The 20,758-nt window shown below is 38.3% G+C and overlaps 3 protein-coding genes across 6 annotated transcripts in view; all 3 read right to left on the bottom strand.

Annotated features, from left to right (window-relative positions):
• The window catches only part of LOC127882462 (probable RNA-binding protein 46), a 67,102-nt gene extending 55,435 nt beyond the window's left edge, over positions 1-11,667 (bottom strand). For 3 of the 4 annotated variants that reach the window (XM_052431109.1, XM_052431131.1, XM_052431121.1), the window contains exon 1: positions 10,945-11,667. In XM_052431109.1, coding sequence (XP_052287069.1) covers positions 10,945-11,607 — 663 coding nt within the window. In that variant the 5' untranslated portion in view covers positions 11,608-11,667. The remainder of the gene's footprint in view (positions 1-10,944) is intronic. The other variant, XM_052431117.1, reaches the window with a different exon arrangement.
• The window catches only part of LOC127882362 (uncharacterized), a 175,660-nt gene that overhangs the window by 43,291 nt on the left and 111,611 nt on the right, over positions 1-20,758 (bottom strand). The gene's annotated exons all lie outside the window — the stretch shown is intronic.
• The window catches only part of LOC127882325 (homeodomain-interacting protein kinase 2-like), a 125,613-nt gene that overhangs the window by 21,581 nt on the left and 83,274 nt on the right, over positions 1-20,758 (bottom strand). The gene's annotated exons all lie outside the window — the stretch shown is intronic.

Below are 20,758 nucleotides of genomic sequence, written 5' to 3'. Positions count from 1 at the left end.
ATCTGGTGGACAACGGACCGACATGAGCAAAACAACATACACCCTCTTCTTCGAAAGGGGGAGGGGGTGGCATAATGAGAAAACTGCCCCACTCCCAGCAGCCATGTTATTCAACTGACCGGAACCATTTTTCAACTCAACTCTCGTATCAAGAAAACAAATGTTCTGAGCAAATTTCATGAAAATTGGGCCAACAATGTGACTTCTACTGTGTTCACATGTTTTCACTATATACATTTAGAGAAAAATGCCCTGCCCACTGGCGGCCATGTTTTTTCACTGATCCCGACCATTTTCATACTCGACCGAGCTATCAATAAAACCATAGTTTTGACCAACTTTCATGATGATTGGCCAAAAATTGTGACTTCTAGAGTGTTTACAAGGTTTCTCTAGAGCCAAATAGGGAAAACTGCCACTATATACATTTAGAGAAAAATGCCCCGCCCACTGGCGGACATGTTTTTTCACCGATCTCGATCATTTTCGAACTCGTCTGAGACATCAATTGAACCAATGTTTTGACCAACCTGATGATTTGGCAAAAATTGTGACTTCTAGAGTGTTTACAAGGTTTCTCTATAGCCAAATAAGGAAAACTGCCCCGCCCACTGGCGGCCATGTTTTTCAACGGATCGGAACCACTTTTAAACTCAACCAAGATATCATTAAGACAAACATTTTGACAAAGTGACATGAAGATTAGACATGAAATGTGACTTCTACAGTGTTTACAAGGTTTTTCTTTTTTTTGACCTAGTGACCTAGTTTTTGACCCGGCACAACCCAGTTTCGAACTTGGCCGAGATTTCATTGGGACAAAGCTTCTGACCAAGTTTCATGAAGATGGAACAAGAAATGTGGCCTCTAGAGTGTTTACGAGCAAATGTTAACAGACGGACGGACGGACGGACATACGACGGGTCACAAAAGCTCACCTGAGCAATCAGGTGAGCTAAAATACAAAAACATTCTTTTTGATACTTGAATGCGCTGTATTTAGGAAAAAAATAATAACTCTAAAAAACAGAGGAGCAATAGTTCTGGTAAGTTTCATTGGATCCCCTAAATGAGATCTTCCAACTAAACAATTTAAATTGATAGCTCTTCAACTTTTAAGATATGCTCTGGACAAAAGTAAAGTTAAAAAATTAATCAAGGTACATAACTATAAAAATAGGCAAGGGTAGCAAAAGTTATAGTTCTTGTATATCACACTGCCTCTTTATGACATCTTAAGTTTCAAGTTTGTATTGCTTTGTAATTATAAGATATACCGGTACTCAAAACAAATGTAAGCACATAAAATAAAACAAGAGGGCCTGAAAGCCCCAATGTTGCTCACATGTCAATGATACAGTTGTACAATGGAACTGACCCGTTCTGTGCAGCCCTATCATTTAAAAAAACTTAATGTAATTATGTTCTGACCAAGTTTCAAGCAGATTGGACAGGATTTAAAAGTGCCTTTTTTGATTATTAACAAGGTTTTACATGAATTTTTTTCATTATTTATTAGCAATAAATGTGGCCTATAGTGTCAATTAACAGCGTATGACTTAAAAAAGTGTTTTTTGCATTCAAATATGTGGCCTGTAGGGAAACCATTCCAAATGAAAAAACGTATACAATGTATATTTTTCCCAAAGGATCCAAAAATTCTCAATTAAGAAAGTTTAAAAACATACATAAAAAAATAAATCTCAACAGTAATGTCATCTCCCATCAAGCTCTACAAGTTAAACCTTAATTAATTTATTCACATCACTATTATTCACAAATTTTAAGCATTTGTTAATAAAAAGACAGCAACAGTTTTGACACAGTCAAATTCCTTGATCACTTTTATTTCAAAGGATGAAATTCTTTTCCATCACGATGTACAAATGCTACAATAATTATAATGGCATGTAAATCAAAACACAATCACAATAAAAAACTTGTCAGGTTATTCCTTCTCCCCCTCTACGATTAATAGTCATATCCACATATCAAAATGAAGGAGTATGGAAAAGGATGACTGCTACCTACAATATATAATGATGAATAATTAGTTATCTCCTCCCCCAGGGAGAAGTTTTTAAGAGTACGTCAAAAACTTAGTAAATGAAATAAAAAGACTAACAGTGTATGGAATGTTGACATAAACAAAACTAATTGATGGAATAGTCAATTATGGAACAAGGCCTTCAAAGTCGGATTGTCTACACGGATTGATCACAAATCACATTCCTTATCAATACAAGGCTTTCCCTCATTGTCCCGTCTTGAAGGTCGATGAGGTGCTTCTTTACGCCCAGCCTGGCTGTGCGGTTGAAGACGTGCAAGAGCAAGCGGTACTCGGGTCGCAGTTGGCGTAGGGGTCTTATAGTTCGGTTGACCAAAATTATGGCGCTTAGGATTCAGCACTGGATGGTCGGTCGACTTTGGCATGGAATCACTGGTTGGCAGTGGTCTTTGTAGTCCTGTCGATGAGCCCCTTGGCGATGCTGCGCTGTGGTTAAGAGGCGTGTGTGGAACTTCTGTCGATGATGGTGTGGATAGCATCCCTGCTTGACGCCCGTGATTGGTGGTCCTTATTGGATCTGTGCCAGGGCTTACAGGCGTGCCCAAATCACCAGGTGGAGTAGTAGGAACAGACACCTTTGGCTGAGTAGCTGTGACTGGAGTCGAGCCATTGGCGACTACCTCTCCTGATTGTTCTGCAGTGGGTGTTCTTGATAAGCCTGGTCAGGAGGGGGTGTAGAAAGGAGTGAACTTTTGGAGATGTTGGCGATTGCGGATGGTCACCCGGCCTGTACCATCCATCCGAATGACATACTGATGATACTGCCTTACTGATGATACTGCCTAACCTCCAATACAGTCCCAGTGCGCTCCCATCTTCTAGGATGGTTCCCAATCAGGTTCTGTACGTACACATGATCACCCACCTGGGGTGGTGGCAGCCTCCGGGTGTGCTCATTCCATCGCTCATGATCCCTTGAGTGCTGTCAGGCCAGCGCCAACTCCTTGTGAGACAGCAACTCAGTCCAAGTTTCATGAGGAGTGTATCTGCCCATTGGTATTGGAATAGCATCACGGATCGGACGTCCAAACAAATTCAATGCAGAGGACACTTTGGTCTCCGGGTCGACAGAGTTACGGTACATCAGTAGAGCTCTCTGGAACTTGTCTATATCCAGGGACCCTGTTGCAGTAACATTGTCCATCAGCATGCGCTTGACACTTTTCACCGCTAGCTCAGCCCTACAGTCGGCATGTGGGTTTGCGACAGATGAAATTCTGTGTCAAACTCCCCAGGCCTTTAAGAATGCTTGCAGGGGTTTTTATTTGATTTTGGGGAAAGGGCCTGGCCTTTTTTGAGGGGAAAAAAATCGCGCGAATCGTCGAATTTTGGGGGAAAAAATGTGCGAAAAGCTGGATTTTGGGGAAAATAAGCAAAGTCTAAAATAATCAATTTAACATATTTTACTGTTTTTAAAACAAATTCATGCAAAAGATAATTTAATTATGCAAGATTTTTCTAGTTTCTACAGTGGATCAGGTAAACTTATATATTTAAAGGTAAAAAAAAAAAAAAAAAAACAATTTTTTTTTTTTTTTAGGGGAAAATGAAATCTAGGGGAAAATTTACCAGCTGAGGGGAAAAAAAATCCGAGGGGAAAGGGCCGATTTTCGGCGGGTCCCAAAGAAGGAAAAAAAAACCTGGCTTGAGTTATTCCAGATGTGTACTGTGGTCCCCCATCAGACGTTAGTTCCTCAGGAATGCCAAACGTTACAAATGTCTCCCTTAGCCGTTTCACAAGGCCTTCTGCACCTGACTGTGTACCATAGGCCAATTCGAGTACCTGTCTACAATGACCACATATTCTTTACAGTTGATGGTGAAATAGTCACTGCATATCATCTGAAACGGGTAGTCTGGCAGGGTTATGTCTGACTGGGGCTGCATAGGGTTTGACTTAGCCGTCCGATGGCAATGCGTACACTGGTCCCTTATCCTTGCAATGTCAATTGCGATATCTGGCCAGTACACAGAATCCATGGCCCTTGCAGGCATTGCACTAACTCCTTGGTGAGCTGCATGGAGTGCATTGAGAATTGACTGACGAAGTGCTGGGGGAATGACATTACAACCACACCGTCCACGACACTTAAGCTTGCTGTAAACCGATGATAAGGTCGAAGTGCTGCTGGTAGTTCTCTACAGTCGTCTAGAAATCCGCTCTCCAGGCAGTTGATAAGGCTTTGAAAGGTAGGGTCTGATGTTGTGGTCTCATGTACGATGTCCCATGTGACAACTGAAACAACAGCATTAAGAGTGCATGTTGCAGCTGCGACCGTAGAGAAGTCATCAGCCACATCAATATCGTCTGCATGCTGGTACAAGCAGGGCAGTGCGTCGTGACAAGATGTGTCCACTTCTTTATCTGTATCCAGTGACTCACCAGGCAACACCAGACGCTCAGGACATCCTGTCGGATGTCTCGAAGCTGCATCTGGTCCAAGGTTCTTCTTACCCGGAACATGCACCATTGTGAACCTATAGCTGAGCGTCTTCTCCTTTAGGTTGAGAAGTCGTCTGTTACTGATATCAGTGAGTGACCTGTCATTCAAGATTTGGAGGAGTGGTTTGTGGTCTGTAGTTACAATGAGGTCCTCACATCCCAGGACATAGTAGCGTGTCTGATGAAGTGCATATACAAATGCAAAGGCCTCACCTTCGATTGGAGCATACCGCCTTTCAGCAGGATGAGTGAATCGGCTCTTAATTAGGCACAGTTTCCAGCCGTTCTGACAGCAGGTAGGAGTTTTGTTGGGACACTGACAGTACTTCTGCATCATGAAGAAACAAATGCCGTCAACAGACCAGTCTGTGGCCAAACATGTTACACGAGAGGGATCGAACAGGCGAACACCTTTCATTTCCTTGATGATGACTTCTTTGGACTTGCAAAACAGTTCATCAAGTTCATCTGTCCAACGAAACACAGTTGACGGCTTCAAGAGAGCTCAGAAAGGCTGCATCTGTTTCGTCATGGCAAGTTTCTGATTGCATCAAGGAAATTCGCACTAGGCCGTATGTTTGTGGCTGTGATAGTCAACCCTGCAAAGTCAACTATGTCCTGAGCAAACTGGAATTTCTTAGGATTGAGGGTGATCCCATTTCAACCGCACAGGTCAAGCCACTCACATGCCTGGAAGAATGCTGCTTCAATGGAGTCTTCCCACATGCATGTATCATCCACACATTTGACCTTGTTTCGAAAATCCGCGATGATGGCGTCAAAGCGCTGGTTATATGCATCGCCACTGGCCATGAACCCCTGCGGTGCCACCTTGTACCTGTACCTGCCCCATGGTGTAATGAATGTGGTGATGTGTCGGTCCTCAATGCAGATTGGTACAGAATGGTACCCATTCCATGCATCTGTCACAGATTTCTTCGTGCCTTGATGAACCCGGTCAGCCAGATAAAATGGACTTGGCACATGATGAGTTTGGCGCACGGAATTTCAATTTTGAGGTTGCAAGTCAACTGTACCTTTTGGGGTGCCATCAGCCTTGCTGGTTACTTCCATTCTCGAGCACCATGTTGTTGGGGTGTTTGGATCTACTCGTTCAAGAACACCAATACGAACATCTCTTTCAAGATCCGCATAAACTTGGTCCTGCCAGTGAATGGGAACAAGTGCTGGCTTATGGACCGCTACTGGTACAGCACTTGGGTCAACATGTAGTCAGAGAGTCTCACACTTCATAAGTGGTAGTGACTGATGCTCACACACGTTAAAGGTAGTTGCACCATAGTATTCAAGTAGCCCCTGTTTCAAGTCCTCCATATTGTCTTCAGTAGCATAAAGGCCATTGGGTAAAGACGTTGGCATAGGAGTTGGTTCCTGCTGACGTCTTGGGCAGGAGCATGAAACTTCTTCACAATCTTCCGTTGATGCTATGACCCTGGGGGTGTCACCACTGTTGCCTTAGGGAAGTCCTTGGCGATTATCCCTAGAGAGGCGAGAGCCTCCCTGCAGAGGAAAGCCTTTTCCATGGTATTGGATACATAGCACAGCAAACATGTTGATCTGATGGGCTCATCTGATGTGCTGGTGGCGACATTGAGCACAATGGCGCCGAAACCAAGGTCCTCCTTAATAGCTCCATGCATAACAAGCTTGACTGGAATGAGGTCCTGCGCCTTAACCCCCTGGCTGTTCACAGTTCCTTAGGGTATGACCGAGCTCTGACATCCGGTATCAGCAACCATGGATATGGTAATAGGTTTGAGATTAAATGTATCTTTCATAGGATGTTCAAAAGATGAGTGCTCTTCCGGCATTGGTGTCAAACCATGGGGTGCGGTTTTGACGGCCTAGGCACCCACTGCCCATCGAAGACGTGATGTTCAATAGGTGATACTGTACTTGAAGAGACCGATGCCGCAGGTCGACTGGGTTTACCTTCTGGTCTGCATCACTCCGTTGTTGAACACAACTGGTCAAATACGTAACCTACGTCATGCTCTGATTTCTTATTCGACCCCTTTTACACAGGGTTCCTACCACCAGCAGTACCTTTGGGGCAGGCTCGTGATGAGGAGTCACGGTGACCCCACTCACCACAAGTAGTGCACTTGCTACAGTTCTTGGTGTAATGTCCTTTTGTGGAGCATTTACCACATTTGAACGTCCAAGCCTCACAATTTTTTGGATCGAGCCTTGCGGTTGTTTCTCTGCCCATGAGGAGGGCCACCACATGCCCAGCAGTTCCGTCCAGGGGCTAGAGTTTGTCTTTGATTTGAGCATGTAGTAGACATTGCACCCATTGAATCACCAACCGCATTGTTGGTGACTTTACCTTGTTCTTTCTGAGCAATGAATGACACAGTTTCCTCCAGTGTTCTAACTGTCTTTGGGTCACCCAGTAAATCAGACATGATCTCAGGATCGGCGATACCCCTTATCAGGTTGTCCTTGATTAAATCATCACTGTAGTCAAACACGTGTGCACAACCTGGTTGTTTACATGTGGCCTTGTACTAACAAAGGGAAGCCTGGCCTCTTAATGCTGCGAGAAATCTTTGAATCCCTGTCCCTGGAGATTGAGTCATCTTGTTTAGTGTTGTGCGATGAACTAAGATGCTCTCATCCTTCACAGCCAGTCTCTTGATTGCAGCTAGAAGGTCTGCCTCTGCCATGGTAGCTACATCCCGCTGGAGATCGCGCATTATGTCTGTTCGTAGATCTGAATTACAGCAGTACAATAGGGCAGTAGGCGGGACATTGTCATCAATTGCCATCCCGACCTTATACATGTCCCACTGTCGGGTGAATGCTGACCACTGGTCCGGATCGCATCCTGCAGCAATAGTAGGTGGGTCCAACTTTAGCCTTTGCGGTGCCACAGGATTTCATGGATCTGGAGCGCAGCTGTTAAGCCAGCCGCAAATGCTGCATCCAGGTCTTGAGACTGCCAATCACATCCTTCTATTAGGCACGGTAACCGCGGCATGTTGGAATGTTCAGCGGCCACTTATAGGGTAGCACTCTTTTTTTTTGGCGGAAATTCCCGGAAAAATTATCTAAAAAGCGGAGTTCATAAATACATACCCGGTAGCAGTCATAAATGACACAGTCAAATTCCTTGATCACTTTTATTTCAAAGGATAACTGCTACCTACAATATATAATGATGGATTAGTTACTAACCTCCCTATTTTAGTCAAAACAAAGTGATTTTTCCAAATCCAAAAGGACCCGGTTCTATTCCCAAAACGGTGAAAAACACACACTGTTCAGGGCCCTTGCTACACTTTGGGGGATTGGGGCCGGGGGAATTTTGCGTTGTTTTGGGCGAAAAGGGGAATTTTTTCGCCAACCATTCAACACTTAAAATTGCTATATTTTAATGTAATTTACATAAATATACATTTAATCAAAGGTTAATAGCACGATACCAGCTGGCAACATAAAATAAAAGTATTAAAAAAAAAAAATTAAGGGGGAAATTTTTAGCTGAAATAGGGGAAAAAAGTATACTTTTTTCGTGGGGGAAGCCGCCAATATTCGGCGATAAAAAGTGCAAATCGAGGGCCCTGCTGTTTTATCATCATTAAACAAAAATGAAATAGAAATTACAAATATATATGCATATTAAAATTAAAAAAAATTCTTTTATTTTTATTTTTGCTTTACATTAATTAAACAAAGGCTGTTTGTAAAACATGCATGCCCCCCATATGGGCTGTCAGTTGTAGTGGCAGCCATTGTGTGAATACGTTTTTTGTCACTGTGACTTTGACCTTTGACCTAGTGACCTGAAAATCAATAGGGGTCATCTGCCAGTCATGATCAATGTACCTATTAAGTTTCATGATCCTAGGCCTAATTATTCTTGAGTTATCATCAGGAAACCATTTTACTGTTTCGAGTCACTGCAGGGCTTTTTTTCCTTCTTTATGAGTGGCCGTGGAAGGACATTTCACAATTTTGAAAAGGACAATTCACAAACCTTACATGACCGTGAATTTTTACAAAATGGGCCGTTTTTCACAATTTTAATAATTTCACGACTCGGTTTTTCACAATTTTAAGAAGTTCGCGACTCAATTTTTCACAATTTTGAAAAGTTCGCAACTCAATTTTGAAAAGATTGCAACTCATTTTTTCACAATTTTGAAAAGTTCGCGACTCATTTTTTCACAAAGTAAGGGGGCCAGGGCCGCTTCACAAAGTCAAGAAAAAAAGCCCTGCACTGTGACCTTGACCTTTGACCTAGTGACCTGAAAATCAATAGGGGTCATCTGCCAGTCATGATCAATGTACCTATGAAGTTTCATGATCCTAGGCATGAGCACTCTTGAGTTATCAAGAGAATAAAGCATGACTCAGTTAAAATTTTTAAGGATCTCTTTTTAAATATTTCACCATTTTTAATTGGATAAAGTGGAGAGGCCACTGATTCGTAAGAGTTTTCTATAGGTATCATGAACTGCGTGTTTGGATGGTTAGAAAAATGTCGGATCAGTATGGGGACTTCATATTACAAACGCACTGTTGCACTTTACTGAAAAAAAACTTTGTTTAAAAAGATCATGATACCTATAGAAAACTCTCACGAATGAGCAGGCTCTCCACTTTATCCCATTAAAAATGGAAAATGTTAACTGGGTCATGCTTTATTCTCCCAACACAGATCTTAAAAGGTCATGTGGTATAGGCAGTGTGTTCAACCAAGGTTAAAGTTTTGGGATAGAATGACAGACAGGCCAAAAACAATATACCCCCAATCATTCGATCCGGGGGCATCAATTGAATCAGGGCCCTTAATCTATCAAATCTGTCGCCGAATTTTGGCGGAAGTCCCCCACCTGAAAAGTATACTTTTTTCCCCTTTTGGGGGGAAAAATTCCCCCCCCCCCCCCAATTTTTTTTTTTTAATAGAAAGATGTGTCTCATGATTATTACATCTCAATTCTATTTCAATTTAATCTTTCAAACATACTAAATTATGAAAAATGCAATGAATATAGTGCAAACATGTACAAATTTAATAATGAGAGAGTAAGTAAAAAATCCCCCAAAAAGGGAAACGCCGCGAAAATTCCCACTCCTAAGGGCTGCAGACCCCTTCCCCCAAAGTTGTGTGAGGGCGCTGTGAATATTCAAAGCCAAAATATCAGAAAATCTTGCCCTTTATTAACTGGATGACTTTTGTTTGGTTAGCAGGACGATAATATTAAATATTCATCAAACAATAAAAGTGTCATGAATTTAACTCATTGAAGAAAATGGAGAGCAATATTTGACAAAATTTCAAATGAATTATCTTTGTAAAAATAATGCATTCAACTGTGCTGTTACGCCAAAATTATTAAAAACTATCTATAATTCTTCAGTAAATGTTAGTGTATATAATCTATATATGCACATTTATTAGACCTTTGTTAAGATAAACCAGAGCATGATAACATAGTGCAAATGATCTTGTGGCATATGCTTATTTGGCATGATTTTTGCTAACATGCTCTAAGCTTAATATCTGAATCCAATGTTTTCAAAGCCACCCCCAATATTTTTATAACAAATATATTAATGTCTTTGCAAAATAAAAATGCATGTACATTTTCAATATCAGTTTTAAAAATTCATTATGATTACACAAAATGCAAGGTCACATGTTATCTCCTTTATCTTGAACATAGTATTCATATCTGTGTGACAATGTTCAAAGCTAACATGTTTCAAGTTAGAGCGATCTTGTCACACTTTATGTTCTGAACTATTATTTGTAAATATACAAGCTTAACTTGTATGAAGATATTGAAACAAGCTTAACTTGTATGAAGATATTGAAGATTTGGTCGCCAATACCATAAACAAATTTACACTAACTCACTATACTCACAAACAAATTGGTTTACTTTGATCACATCAATAAATTTACAACATCATTGTCAAAGTTAAACATTGTGACTTAATGAAATACTGTTATGTTTCCTGTATGTGTTTGAGATTAATTCACCCTAGTCAATACAATACTCAGGCCATGCAAAAAGAAAGGGGCTGTTCATACCAGAATAGCTTAATTAGTGATTTAATCATGTATCATCTGTTACATGTATCAATCAGTTTTTCATCCTCATTTCTGAAAAGTAGTCTACTGTAATAATTATAAAGTTCATCACCATGTACACCAATTTTTATAATATTACAAGATATATTTTAATAACTCTCAACACAATATCATTTAAGATGTATAAATTATCTCAAAAAAACAAAAATCTCAACTAAAGTGTTAAGTTAAAACTGAGATTTAAATTAAATTATTTGCTCTCTAAAACTGAATGGCTTTATAATATCTATAGAAGAAGATCTGCAACTCAATAGGTTTATCAGAGCAATATTGGAAAAAGTAAAATTTCATTAAATTTCACCATACTTTATTCATTACATCGTCATCCACATCTTGCTCTGGCTCTGCCCAATCGACTGCAATCTGATGTCCCCACAGCTGTATTCTTCCTGGAATCAACTTTCTTCGAGCCATTGCTGCCGTTCTGTGACTCTCGTACTCTACAAAAGCAAAGCCCCTGTTCTTCGCTTTATCCATCGCTGACGGATAAACGATTACATCAGTCACTCCATCTGTCACTTTCTTCATTTCTGCCATGATTTCTTCCTTGTGTTTATTTTTGGGGATTCCTCCTACAAACAGTCGACAGTTATCTACACTTGGGCAAACCCCCAATAAACGTCCTCTACGAATTTCGAAATTGTTCATCTCCCGTACAGCTTTCATGGCCTCGTCCTTCGAACAATACATCACAAATGCATAGCCCCTATTTGAGCCACTAAAGTCCATCATAAGCCGCATTTCATATATTTTTCCAACAGTTTCAAACGCTGGCACAAGTTCGTCTTCGAAACAGTCCCGCGGAATTTTCCCCACAAACACTTCACAACCTTTCCCGGGTGGTGATCCATCCCAACCTGGCGGTGGTCCACCATATTTTCGCTGTCCATTTTCTTGAATCATAGAATATCCAGTTCTTTCCATTAAAGACAGCAATGCTCTTTCATTTGGTGCCCCGTTGTCCATCATGTCTCTTCTTTTTATCAATCTCCAAACTGATAGAGCAGACGTACAACTCTTGATGTCGAAGGTCACGCGCATGCGCTTTTCGGTGAAAGTTTATTTTAATCGATTAAAACCGAGCGCAACGTCGGTAAACTTCAAAGGATATTTTTGCTTTAAACATATGAGATATGTGCTTATGCTTAATACTTGTGAGTGACGAGTACAATTTAGCAGATTTGCAGGAACACATGTAGTAATGTATCGATTAAAGATGTATATTTTTTGTTTATTTTCATCGCAACATTTTGTCTGTATTGCGGTGTTGTTGTCCGTGTATAATGTTGTCATTGTATAATATAGCGTTTATCTCGTGCAGAACACGGCAATACACATATGGAACTGAAAAAAACCTCAAAAGTAATCATACTGGTATTGATAACAGGATGACATATTATTTGAATTTGGTCAAAATAAAGTTTGGATGTACAATTTAGCGAAACTTGAAATATCAATGTAAAATGGTTTGGTAAAAGTGTCTGAAGAAATGCCGCGCGAATTCATGGAATTGCGTGTGTGAAGTCATGAAAAGGCTAAAAGAAGCGCACAGATGCAATAAATGGAAGTCCTACGAATTGAAAAAGGGACATACAAGAATTACCTCCCCCCCCCCCCCCCCCTCAAACGTATTCCCTCCCAATAGTAAATATGATAGGCGGCCTTACGCCCTATATTAATTAAGCCAAACAGTACTTATATATCGTCCTCCGTTGTACTTTTTTTTTAACATTTTATATCAATAATTATTACCTTCATATGAAGATGCCTTTTTTAATTGAAAACATTTGAATTTATATCAAAAATACTTTTTCTGAGTGATAACGAAAGTCAATTCTTGATATCACGAAATATAATAATTGAGACTTAAACAGAATTTTCAGTTCTACGCGTAACGGAGTATAGCACAGAACGTATGTCTAAACATAACGCACCGCACAAAACAGGTATATGTGCGGTTCGTTCATGCGTGTGGTTGTCACGTGAGTTATGGTCACTCAGGCGGACATAGGCGGGAATGTGCACGGGGTGTTCAATGTTTGGTCAGCTTTACGCTATACTTCGACAAGTAAACTTTTACTTTTTTTTTTTAATTTCAACCACATTAATAAGTTGGCTAAAATGACACGTTATGTTTGTGTTAAACAATGTTCACAGTTACATGTCAGGGGCGTAGATAACCTCCCAACATTGGAGGGGCAGTCCAGTTTCTGTACTGGGAACATAAAGAGGTTCGTTTGAGAGGGTTGTCCTCTCCCAAAAAAAATACAATTACAATTAATATGGTGCGTTTCGGGGGAACTTTCATGTTGATGTAAATGTTATTATTTTCTTTCCAAAAACTCTAATTACAACATAAAATTAAGTAAATGTTTATGAATTTTAATGACGGAGTTTAACAAGTGATATGATAAATAAAAACATTAACATTACATTCACAATGGATATATTTTATTACTGATGGACATATTTAACACCTGAAAATGGGAGTGTTATAAATAACCACATGAAAATACACAACAACCAATACAATATGACATGATTAGTAAATAATGTATCCACATTTCGAGCACTATTAAAATACTGAACCAGGATGAATAAATATTATTAAATTAAGTTAAATAAACAAAAATTACGGATAATTTATTTTTAAGCCACAGTTTATCATGCACTGTTCGCGTAATGTTAATGCCAAGTGTCACATTCTATGAAAACTTCCCGAAGATAGTTAACCGTGATTCATTCACACTGACGAACTCATTGGCAACATCTAACAAGTCCATTGCGTCGGTAGCACACCTGTGCACGTGGAGCGTCATGAGGTGGGTGAGTCTCTCCTGTGTCATAGACGTCCGGAGGTACGTCTTCAGGCATCTCAGGCCGGAGAAGGACCTCTCGCTGGTGGCGTTGTTGGCGGGCATTACCAGGACGTGGCGGAGGATGCGCATCACCTCCGAGAAAAAGAGGCGAGACTCAGGAGGCAAGTGGCGGAAGAACGTGACAATGTCCGTGATGGTCTTGACCTTCTTGTCCCGTACGGCGACCTGGTACGTCTCCAGCTGAGTGGTGAGCGCCTGCTCATTGAAGTCGTCCCTGTAGAAGTCCATCACGCTCCGCAGATGAGTGGCGTAGTCACCACCACAGGCGCAGCAATTTACTCAAAATTGTTTTAAGTGGCAGTTACCTTTGAATTAAAGCGATCAATTAAAATTAAAAGAATCGCCTGTCCCTAATCAAAACACTGACAGTGCAATCACAGAAAAGAACAATAAAACAATTAACGCAATGACATTTACTCCGGCCACTAGTTTATGACACCTAACAAGGGATATTGACACATCACTATTGGCAACCTCAGAGCAGACAGAGAGGGGACACATGGTTTCTGCACTGACAGCGCGTGATTACAAAAATACTGGTTTTGGGGCGGCGATTTTTGGGGGATTTTACGTTTATTTATATAACGATGACTAGCCGAAATACTAGTAGTAGTAGAAGTAGTTGTAGTAGTACCAGTAGTAGTAGTAGTAGTAGTAGTAGTAGTAGTAGTAGTAGTAGTAGTAGTAGAAGTAGTAGTAGTAGTAGTAGTAGTAGTAGTAGTAGTAGTAGTAGCAGAAGTAGCAGAAGTAGTAGTAGTGGTAGTAGTAGAAGTAGTAGTCGTAGATCTATTATTATTTAGAAATTGATTCATTTCAGTTACCACCTATTTGACACTAGTGAACAGAAAGTTAAGGGAAGAAAAAAAAAGGAAACAGTTTCACGACACAGGAATGCTATACAGAAGGGGACACTAGGAGTAAGGTGGAAGCGGGCGAGACAAAGCGATAGTCCAAACTGTTGCCAACAATAAGACTAGGGATAGACGAACACAATTTAAATTTTAAAATATGTTCAAGTATGAATGAGCGTGTATTATCATACGGTACACAACCATGCCTCTATTATATTTCTTCGGATAGTGTATACAATCGTTTGTTTTTGCATTCGGACACAAATTCTGCAATAGAAATTGTTTCAAATATAACACAGGTTGACAAAAAGCAAAGGCCTGTTCTTTCCTGAGTAATATGTACGATTTAAAATCAAAGTTAAAATAAAAACTTATAAAACAGAATCCACCAGACGCATTGGTTTGTCATCGATTTCAAAGTGCCTTGCATCATTGTGAAGAAACTTTAAACGGCAAAAAATGTTACATGGTCGACATTATTTTATATTTTGTTGTTATTTAAAGTTGACGGTAACCGGTATGATTTACTAAAAATAAAATAATGGACATAAAAGAAACATATATATGTGTTTTTGTGATATGTTCCTTATAATATGTGGAATGTATATAGTTGCATTAGTTTATTACACAGTATAGATCTTGACAATCATTCGCCATGTGTTGGTATTAACGTCATGTTATAAATTATGTCGGTTTATATAGTGTAACAAGTGTATGCTTATCTTAAGCGTTAATTATTTTGAAGAGAATATAAAAAGTTAATGTAGAAATATTATATTAAATGATTATATATGTACGATTCTCCACTTGTGTTGAGGTGGGATGCAGCTGTAAAGAATACCAAAACATATTTCGCATTAAAGAGTATTGTATACACAACCTAATTGCACACATTGTTTACTGTCAATTACTACGGACTAGAACAAGTATAAGCAGGCAGTTAATTCAATCGTGAAAATCACTACTATTAGGAAACCTGGCTGCTTATGATCATCGAACTAGCTCGTGACAGCGGTATATAAAATTGAAATCAACGCAAAAAACATCGCAAAACTTTAATCAAGTTATATTTAAAAAAGAATCACAGATTCGATAACACAAATCACAGATATATTAATGAATGACGTAAATCCAAATTATTGCACAATTATTTGAGAATGATTTCAACAGAAACACAAACGAACTAAACGAAACATAAAAACTTATCAAATTCGGATAACATAAGAATCATTTTGAAAAGTAAATTAAAATAAAACAACGAATAAAATAACGTACCACGATAATCAAGTTACAAAGACAAACTGTAAACTATTGTGATTTTTTATCAGTATTCACGGATTTATGTTAGGTCCTCACGTCTCGAGAAAGATTTATTTTGCGTTGGTACGTTTTGAAACACTCCTCACATCTATAACACTTGTCCGGCAGGTGAGTATTGACGTGCTCTTTGAGATCATTCTCACTCCTAACAGCCAACCCACATTGGTAACTTTTCACCAATTCCTCTTGTTTGCACTTTACTCGTGGGCCGCGAGTAGGTACTTCTCCGCAAAGCTCCTGCCGCACTGTACACACACGTGACATTCGGGTCCTTCGTGCTTTGAGGCCCTATGCCTTCTAAGATTGTAGGAATCCTGAGAAAAAAAATATTTTATTCACGTGACATTTCAGTGCGTAAACACGCTATTTCAAAAATGTTAGTATCAGAGGACACGCGTTCGATATTTTTAAATTACCAACGATTTTACGATTATTGAGATATTTCAAAATATACGATAACCTGATAAATGAGATATATTGTATATTTGTGTTGTTTCAAGAAAATCCGTTCATCTGTTTGTTAGTATAACTGTATAAAAAGTAACTATTTTTAAGGTATTTAATCTTACCTGAAAAGCTTTCCCACAGCAGTAATAGTTTCCAGAGTTAGCGTGTCTCCTAGTGTGGCGCAATAGCACAGCTCTGGTCTTCAACATTATTCCGCATTACCTTAAAGCAAATATAATATTCAAAGGGGAATTTTCACAGATTTTGGCATGTTTTGAAGTTTGTCATTAAATGCTTTATATTGATAAATGTAAACATTAGATCTAAAAAGCCCCAGTAAAAAATAAAGAATACAATTTAAAAAAGGAAAAAAAGTAGCCCGCAGCAGGGCTCGACCTAGTGACCCCCGGAGTTCTGGAGTAAAACCAATTAGACCGCTCGGCCATCCTGCCAAATATGTATGAAGGACATATTTTATACTTTATATAAGCAATCTTCGTAGTTTCACAAAATTGAACGACAACAACAGAACTCTCCAAATTATTCATTCGTTTCGCGTTGCAACGCTTTATTATTTTCAGGATTTTAAATCGTCAAAAGATGCATATAATGGCTATATTAGACCATGGTAAATGTTCAGTAATACTGTTTCCTCACAAATATCATAACTAAAACGAAAATTTGCGAATCTGAAACAACTTTTTTAAATTTTGTCAATTTACCAAAACGTAAAAAGATCCCTTTAAAATAATAAACGATACATTACTTCACGTGACAGTAGTGTTTGGCGCCAAAATAACAATGAAATTTAATACAATAATGTATAGCCATTATGTGTAATATATGCTATCGCATTTAAAAATCAAGTTTCAAATACATTGTTGACAAGCATTTTTTTTTAACAACTGAATAGAACTGAAAAACTTAAAAACAGTATACCACACAGATCCTTCTAAAAATGTATACCACACAGATCATATTAGATCTACTGTAAGAACATTTTTCTTGAACCTTTTTTCGTAAATATATAACAGAAACCTGAAAATGAATGCAAAATGATATATTGTAAGCTCCGCCCATAAAGTTTATTGCATAATTTCACCAGATGTGATGTTTTTGTGGCAAAATAAAATAATGTCCCCACACTGATCCTACCTTTTACTAACCGTTCAAACGCGCGGTTGCACTTTACTGAAAAACTACTTATTTGTTTTATAAAATCATGATACCTATAGAAAAGTCTCATAAATGAGCGGGCTCTACACTTTATCCCATTAATAATGGTGAAATATTTAAAAAGTAATTCTTAAAAATCTTACCTGCGTCGCGCTTTTGTTGATATTTTACTCCCCACACAGATCTTAAAAAGTCACGTGGTATAGGCACCGTGTTTACCCTGGCCTTGAAAACACCGATTAAGGATATAAGAATAGAAGTGATGTATACAAATCACAGTTATACTGTGTTATAAAATTTATAGATCAAAATTTGTATTGTCGTGTTATTTTATGATTATACGTGATTGTAATTTAGTTGTGTTGTCAATAAACTTATCGCAAGTCTTGCCCAATGCAAAACGAGTTGTGCTTTGAGCTTAGTTGTGTGAAGACTTCTTGATAAAAAAAATCGTTTTTGTTTGTTTACGTCAAGAAATCAAATCATTGATAGAAACATAGTTCTTAATGTCAAGAAATCAAATTATAGGTATAGAGATTCCTCGTATTTTTATAATAAGAAATGGAATTATTAAAATAAAAAAGTACAGTAGACCGTATTTTTTTCAGTCAAGATTGTTCAGGCATAGCAATACATTTCTGAAAATTCAATGACCGGTAAATGTCTTTAAAAAAATCGTTTGAACGCAGCAACAAGATAAATACATTCAGGTCATGTTAAAGGGATCTTTTCACGCTTTGGTAAATTGACAAAATTGAAAAAAGTTGTTTCAGATTCGCAAATTTTCGTTTTAGTTATGATATTTGTGAGGAAACAGTAATACTGAACATTTACGGCGCCAACATTTACCATGGTCTAATATAGCCATTATATGCATCTTTTGACGATTTTAAAACCTAAAAATTATAAAGCGTTGCAACGCGAAACGATTGAATAATTTGGAGAGTTCTGTTTTTGTCGTTAAATTTTGTGAAACTACGAAGATTGCTTATATAAGGTATAAAATACGTCAACTATGAGTACATGGCGGAATAGCTCAGTAGGCTAAAGCGTTTTGACTTCAGGACTCTGGCAGGACTCCAGGGGTCACTGGTTCAAAACCTGATCCGGGTAATGTTTTTTTCCTTTTTTTAATTTTATTCTTGATTTTTTACTGGAGCTTTTACGATCCAATGTTTACATTTATCGATATAAAGCATTTAATGAATAAGTTTAAAAAATGCCAAAATCTGTGAAAAGGCCCCTTTAAATTATTATTAGAGTTTTATATTTGCGACCCGTTCCCGTCTTTCAAGCCTAGTCTAACATAGGATCATTTTTGCAAATTATGCGACTCGAAAATACACGATTTTCTTACATCATTTCGCTCGTTATATAAAAAATATTGTGTCTTTCATATCAAGAATTCGATTTTGTTCAGGTTATCTTTTTTCGGCGTAAGCTGTATACGCCAGCTTTTCACCTTACCTGACCATTGTAACTGTCCAATAAAATTCAAATAAAATTTCCCGCGGCTAGTTCAGAATGAATACACTTCAGTTATCCCATAGGCTGATATGAGCATACCATCAGAACATTGGAGACATGTCCGCGTCTTTGTAACACTGTTTTACTGCGTGTTCAGCATGAAACAATTTTATCTTTAATGAAAAGGCTTAATAGATAGAACAATTTTACACTCTATCGTGACATCAATACAGTTTGTGCGTCCACCTTTTATTTTCAGACGCAACAGCTTTTATGTGCTGACCTGAGTTCGTGGCCAGTTTGTTATATAATATAGACCCTATCCGTGAACTAGGTGAACTGAGATTTTCTTTAGACCACAAAAGATGTTAAATGAAGATATTCAGCGATATAATTATGGTATGTCAATAATAGAGTCTTTATGTGTTTTCAACAATACCATGATAAATAATATTTTTAATTAATTTAACAAGAATTATTCCACCATATTGCCTTATGTATTAAGCATGAGCGCGATGATTGTCGATTCTGTTAATAATCGAATCAAAAAGCAATGCCCGACAAACCACTAAAACAGGTTTGTTCGAAGAACGCGCGTATAAATATTTAAAATATGTACGGATACTTCGCGTGTGGCCGGTTGACTCATATGTTTAAATTTTACTTCCATTCTTCATTTGGTTTTCTGTTTCATATCTATAGGTTTATGCAATTATGTAAAATAAGCTGCGAAAACTCTGCGTAACATCCCGTATTGCGTGTGATCCAGTTAAGAACTGCACAGAAAAAGACATTCGCTATCCTTGGTCTCATTTTTTGAACTCCTTACCTTTCATAAACTCAAACCACAATCAACGCCGTATATCTTTTTAAAAGATATTTCTTGGTAAATATGAAGACATTGAATTCACAGTCAGAAAATATGACTGATTATTTTATATATCAAAGAATGACTTTCTAATATGAAAAAATAGATATTTGTATGTCGAGAAATACATTTTAGATAACAATAATTATTTTCTTTACACTGAGAAACGTCCGAAAAAAGAGGAAAACTCCCAAAGACATATGCAATTCCGCTTTTTTCCACCCGGACATTGACCAACCCCACACAAAGTCTCCATACATTGACTGTTCAGCCATGCTCACTGTGCATATGTTAGGCATTCATTTTCACACCACATCTTTGTTGTGCCAATTGCTGGATTGGGCATCAAATTTATCAACATTACTGCAACATATGTCACCGTGGTGTGGTGGAGATGATATTAGCCTAGAGACTGGTAGATCACTTGTTCTTTGGACTGTCTTAAATTTCCCCAAAATACACAAGTTAATGGTTCTATCCAGGAAACAGACTCTAGAGCTTTCAGTAAGCCTTATGTTTTTGATGGAATCATGATTCAGTTAATAGGTTTAAACTAAACAAATGAAACATTGAATGATGGAATATGAACTAAATACATACGGCAACATAAACTTATAACTCAAAATTGCATTGGCAAGGGAATTTTTCGTGCAAATGAAATAAATAAATATGGCAATTGGAGGTATGGATGTCTGGTTAAAAATAAGAATCAGGGTATATGTCTGGATGGGATTATGACCACCTGCCAAAAAAGATCACATAGGTGCATGTCTAAGACGGAAGGAGGGGGCGCGAGTCCAGATCTCGACATGAAAAAAAAAGAAACCGTCGGAGACAGGTGATGCTTCCCAAAGTTTTTGTTGTAACAATATTGCACTATATGTTCAGATAAAAGGAAACGTCTTGAGGGCACAGTAGTTGGGGGGACAATATTTTTTTAATAGAAAATTTCAAAGGGCCATAACTCTGTAAAAAATCATCCGACCAGAACCCGCTGCATATCTCCTCTTGGTAGTAAAGCTTCCCATAAAGTTTCATTGAATTCCGGTCATTAGTTGCTGAGAAATAGCCCGGACAAGAATTGCACTTTATGTAAAGTTAATGGAAAATTT

The sequence above is a fragment of the Dreissena polymorpha genome, chromosome 1, assembly GCF_020536995.1.
Source record: "Dreissena polymorpha isolate Duluth1 chromosome 1, UMN_Dpol_1.0, whole genome shotgun sequence".
In the NCBI taxonomy this organism is placed as follows: Eukaryota; Metazoa; Mollusca; class Bivalvia; order Myida; family Dreissenidae; genus Dreissena; species Dreissena polymorpha.
This window is presented reverse-complemented; position numbering and strand designations above follow the sequence as displayed.